The following is a 5,227-nucleotide window of genomic DNA, read 5'->3' as shown; positions in this document are numbered from 1 at the left end:
ATCCTTCCAGACACCTTTATCTGCATATATATTTTTATTACCCAAACACATTCATATCTTACAAAAATAGTCTGCGTTTTCTGTCTCTTAACATACCATTCTTCCCTATACAATGACATATATATTAAACAGTAGGTTTAACAGCTGCACAGTATTTCACAGCTTGGATGTATCAGTTTATTTAACCATTCTCCTACTGACATTGAGGTTGTTGGTATTTTTTTCACAAATACAAACTTTTTAGTGAATATCAGTGACATGTATCTCACACACTGACATGACTATTTCTGTCAGATAAGTTCCTAGAAGTGTTACTATCAAAGTAGCATCCTCATTTGAGGATAGCAAGCTGGTCCTGATCATGCCAGTCTACTTTTAAGTAAATAAGACTCCAAATCTAACATGCAGGCTAGGCCATGAGGCAGAATAGTAGGGCTGAACCAGCTAAAAGCCTAGGGCTCCTGACTTTCGTGGTGAAGAAATCCATACAAGCACCTGGTGGAGGGGGCCAGTGTGAACTGCCAGTTCTTCTGCCCTCAAGCCAGTCAGAGGTTTCCATTTGCTTCCAAGCCTGGACAGCATGACTCTGACAACAGATCATGTGTAAAGGCCAGAATAAAATATGTAGAATATAAGCAAAGAAACTGAGGCATGCAATTAATTCAGAAAGAGAGAGGAGGACATGAAAGATGCAAAGCTCTGTTTCTGTAAAACAGATTGATTAACCTGTTGCATAATGTAGTGAAATGGCACTGGATTTCATAGTGATCCCTCGGATCTGTTCATCTTCTCTGCTGTCCATGTACCTTAACTGGAAAAATGCAACATATGCATCTTCACTTCCCAAAGAATTAAAATGTAACATTAAAATTTGCTAATTTAGATTTTTTTGTGTTTTAAATACTTAAATTTTATTTTTTTATTTTTATTTATTTTTGTAGACACTAGTCTCGAACTCCTAGCTCAAGTGATCCTCCCACCGTGGCCTCTCAAAGTGCTGAGATTACAGGTGTGAACCACCATGCCCAGCCAATACTTAAATTTTAAACTATATAGAGCCTCTCTCTTTTTATTTATTTATTTATTTTTGAGACAGAGTCTTATTCTGTTGACCAGCCTGGAATGCAGTGGCACAATCTCGGCTCACTGCAAACTCTGCTTCCCAGGTTCAAATGATTCTCTTGCCTCAGCCTCCCAAATAGCTGAGATTACAGGCATGTGCTAACATGCCTGGCTAATTTTTGTATTTTTAGTAGAGACAGGGTTTCGCCACGTTGGCCAGGCTGGTCTTGAACTCCTGACCTCAGGTGATCAACCCACCTCGGCCTCCCAAAGTGCTGGCATTAAAGGCATGAGCCACCTTGCCTGGCCCTCTCTCTCTTTTTTTAAGATGATGAGGGGATGGAGAAGTGAAGTTGGTTGAGAGGAAGGGAACATGACAAATTGAAAAACATTACCACTAGGAACTCATAAATGTATTCAAATACTGCATACCCTCCCCACAGTGTTGCTCATCCAAATATCAGCCATAAATGATGGTGCAGTTCAAGAACAACTTACAGAGAGTAGCACGTGGGAGAATTCTTTCTAAACATCAATAACATAGCCATTCTTTTCCTATTTATAAGCTATTTGACAAATTCTGAGCAGAGACTGAAACAGAGGTTTCTAGAGGCAAGAGAAGTGTCTTTACTCCTTTTCCAAATTAACAGATTTTGAATACATCATTTTTAAAAAAAGAATACAGTAGAAAATATTTGTAGTATGACCATTTAGTTGATAATTTTCACTGTAATGCCCACCAGTGAGGGTCTACATCTCATTCTCTAGACCTTGCAGTACATCAGTATTGACAGTGAATTCGTTTAAATAAAGATCCCACCCCTTTCCAACTCCTTAGCCCTAAGTACCAGACTAACCTCCTCCTCCTTTCTCCAGAATGATTTTCCCTTACCCTTCCTCCATTCTCTCCACTGTCAAACTTTTGAAAAATTCTTAACCTTTCTATTTCTTTCTTTCTTTCATTCAAAAGCACTGAGAATTATCTGTTGATATGAACTGCCACATGTATTCATCCACATTAATTCTGAAATTTTCAGAAAGGCTTCCATTTCCGCAGCTCTGGCAAAATCAAAGCCCTAAAGGCTATCAATGACCTCTGGCCAAACGCAGTAATCATTGTCAATCCTCACTTTTCTTGATTCCAGTGCAGCATAACAGTCACCCTTTGTGTGCATGTGTGTTACATGCATATGTGAAATTCTTCCAAGAGTCTGAAATATCTTAATTTACCTCCATCTCTCCTTAGATCCCACTGCTGGTTTCCCTTCACCTCTCCAACCTCTCAGTCGGTCCTTCCTTCAAAAAGTCTCAGTCCCTTATCAGTCTTCTATAATGTATGTTTTTAAGCACTGGGTTGGTATGAAACATGTGTAAATAACAACACAATGAACCCCTATGTATGCACCATCCCATTTCAAAAGGAAAAAAAAAAAAGTCTTTTACTTTTGAAGTACCCTGTGCTCCTGGCTTATAGGTAACCACTATCCTGAATTTTATCTTGATCATTTCCTTATTTTCTTTATAATTTTTTTAAATGAGTGTGTCCCTAAGCAATATATCATGTAGAGTGGCAAGTTTTAAGCCTTCTATAAGAATCATACTTACTATATTACACTGTCACTTTTTCTCTGCTCGATATTGTTTTCCTGAGATTCACCCATATTGACATAATTCATTCATTTTTATTACTGTAGGACTCCACCTCACAAATCTACCACACCCATTCATCCATTGTATTACCGGTGGACATGGAGACGGATTCCAGTTTTCTGTAACTATTACTGAGCTGATATGAACAGTTGTGGGTCTCTTATACACTCTCTACCAATAGAATTTCTGAGTTATTAAATCTGCACATCCTCAACCTAACATTTCCAAATTATTTTCCAAATAGTTGGACTGATCCACAGTGGAATACTGCTTTTTTTGATTCATAAGTTCAACAGCTGATATTGCTGGACTTTATTTTTTAAGATGGGTGATAAAGAGCATCTCACGGTTTTAATTTACATTTCTCCTATTATTAATGGGATTAAGTATTTTATAAGTTTCTTGTATTGGCCATTTAACATTCCTTTTCTGTGAACTGCCTATACAAGGCTTTTGTCCACTTTTCTACTGGTTGTAATACAGATTTATTTTGTTTTGGATAAGTTATTTATAGTCTCTGAATACTAGTCCTTTGTCAATTACATGTGTGTTATTAATATTTTTCACAGTTACCAGGCTTGTTTTTTTCCATTTCTTTCTGGCATCTTTGATAAATATGTTCTTAATTTTAAGTAGTTTATTAACCTTTTATAAAATTGTTTGCACGTTTTTGTCTTAAGAAATCTTCCTTTAAGGTCATAAAAATATTAGCCCATATTATTTTCAAAAAGCTTTACGTTTTTATTTTAAATACAAATACCTTAACTGTGCAATTGATTTGTGTGTGGTATTAAGTAGAGGTCCAATTTTTTTTTTCCACATGGATAACCAATTGCCCAAGAACCATTTGAAAGGTTCATCTTTTTCTCACAGATCTGAAATGCCAGCCTATTATTCTAGGCCAAATATTCTGAGCCATCAGTCAATTTCATGCCTCAGCCAATTCCAGGCTAAGCACTAAAGTCAGTATCCTACTACGATTATAATTGAGGAATTTGCTCATCCTTCTGGATCCGAAGGCTGCGATGAATCACACCAGTAACCCTGCCGGTGGAGGAGAACTCTGGTAAACTTCTCCAGGCCAATGGCCACGAACAGGAAGGGTTGAATGCAGGAGGCTGACAAGATGCTGAAGAAGATGCTCCCTTTCTCTCTTCAGTCTTCCCCCAAGTCCCTCATTCTGACATTCTCGCTAGTCCTCGCGCGAGGTCGAATACCCAGCTTTATTCCTGCCCACCGAGCCCGAACAAAGTTTTGGGTCACGTGCTTATTATCCAAGCAGGTGCACTGCCGGTCTTTCATTCCTTTCTAAATAAAAAGGAAAAACGTCTACACTATATGCCCTTCATTTCTGCAGGGTCCCTGATTCGTTCTCTTTGAGGATTCCGGGTCCACACAGACAGGCCACGCCCCGACCCCAGATTGGAAGCCACACTCCGGGGACCGCCGCTCCCAGCCCGCGCTCGGCCCCAGCCCGGGTTTCCGCCTCAGAGTCGCAGCGAGCGGGGTCCTCCAGCACCGCCCAGAGGCTGGCCGAGGAAGATGCCAGTTCCTAACGCAAGCCCGCACTCACCGTCTGCAGCAACCCCACGAGCCCTGTTCCTCCTCCCGGGTCCCGGCCACACCAAGAGCTTCGGAACGCGGAGAACTCTGCGGGTCCTGCACGCCCGTACTGACGCGTCCCTTCCGCCGCCGGAAGCCGGCGCCGCGTCCGTCACCAGGCATCCCTTTGTTGCCTTGACTACGGCGGGCGCTGTAAGAGTGAAGAAGCTGCAAGTGCTGAGGCGAGCTGAAAGAAACCCTTGGAGCCGAGAGCATGAGGAGCTGGTGTCTGTGTCAGATTTGTACCTGCGGGTAAGAAGTGGCTGGTGTAGTGGTGGGCCGGGGCTTGGGAGCCGACCTAGGGCCTAGGTGCACGGAGCCAGCTCCTCGGGAACCCTGAGAATGGCCGTCCCCCGCAGATCAAGGGACGAGGGCGCAGCGACATCCCCACTTATCCCGCTCCAATAATACTCCCTCCGCACCCGCCGGCTACCTGGGGGTAAAACGTTTCTTCGTAGCCCGTGAGACTCCCAAGCAAGGATGCAAAGTAAAATGCCACACAGGCCGGGTAAATAATATATGTGAAGCCGCGACGGGATATAAGACTGGTGAGTAGTGGCATGTGATCCGACTGGGAGAATGCATTTCCACCCCATCATCCCTCACCACAAAGGTGAGAAAGAACAGTGCTCAAGGCCCTGAGTCTGCAACTCATATCACACTTTCTTTCATGGGCTTTCTGTCTTCCCAGCCAGACCATATTCCCATTCCCGTCCAGGCAGCAGTTCTTTGGGATCCGCCTGACTGAAAAGGCAGTACAGTAGTCCCCACCCTGAAACCTAGAATCCAACTGAGTCCTGCCTAACAACCTTCCATCACTTAGAAACAGTCTTCTCCTTCCTCAGCTTCACTGTTGATCCAGGGATTAGATCATTATTTGCTAAGTAAATATGAACGTGTCAATCCCTTTGTA

General features: G+C 42.4%; 1 protein-coding gene across 2 annotated transcripts in view; it reads left to right on the top strand.

Annotated features, from left to right (window-relative positions):
• The first annotated feature begins 4,443 nt into the window (after positions 1-4,443).
• The window catches only part of LOC105536123 (protein FAM154B), a 40,721-nt gene continuing 39,937 nt past the window's right edge, over positions 4,444-5,227 (top strand). Inside the window, exon 1 of one of the 2 annotated variants that reach the window (XR_001005542.1) lies at positions 4,444-4,566. Coding sequence is in view for 1 of the 2 variants with exons in the window: in XM_011975394.1 (XP_011830784.1) it covers positions 4,529-4,566 (38 nt within the window). In the remaining variant the exon portion in view is untranslated. The remainder of the gene's footprint in view (positions 4,567-5,227) is intronic. The other variant, XM_011975394.1, reaches the window with a different exon arrangement.

The sequence above is a fragment of the Mandrillus leucophaeus genome, unplaced genomic scaffold (assembly GCF_000951045.1).
Source record: "Mandrillus leucophaeus isolate KB7577 unplaced genomic scaffold, Mleu.le_1.0 Scaffold1541, whole genome shotgun sequence".
Taxonomy (NCBI): Eukaryota; Metazoa; Chordata; class Mammalia; order Primates; family Cercopithecidae; genus Mandrillus; species Mandrillus leucophaeus.
Note: the sequence above shows the minus strand (reverse complement) of the source record. Positions and strands in the feature narration are given on the sequence as shown.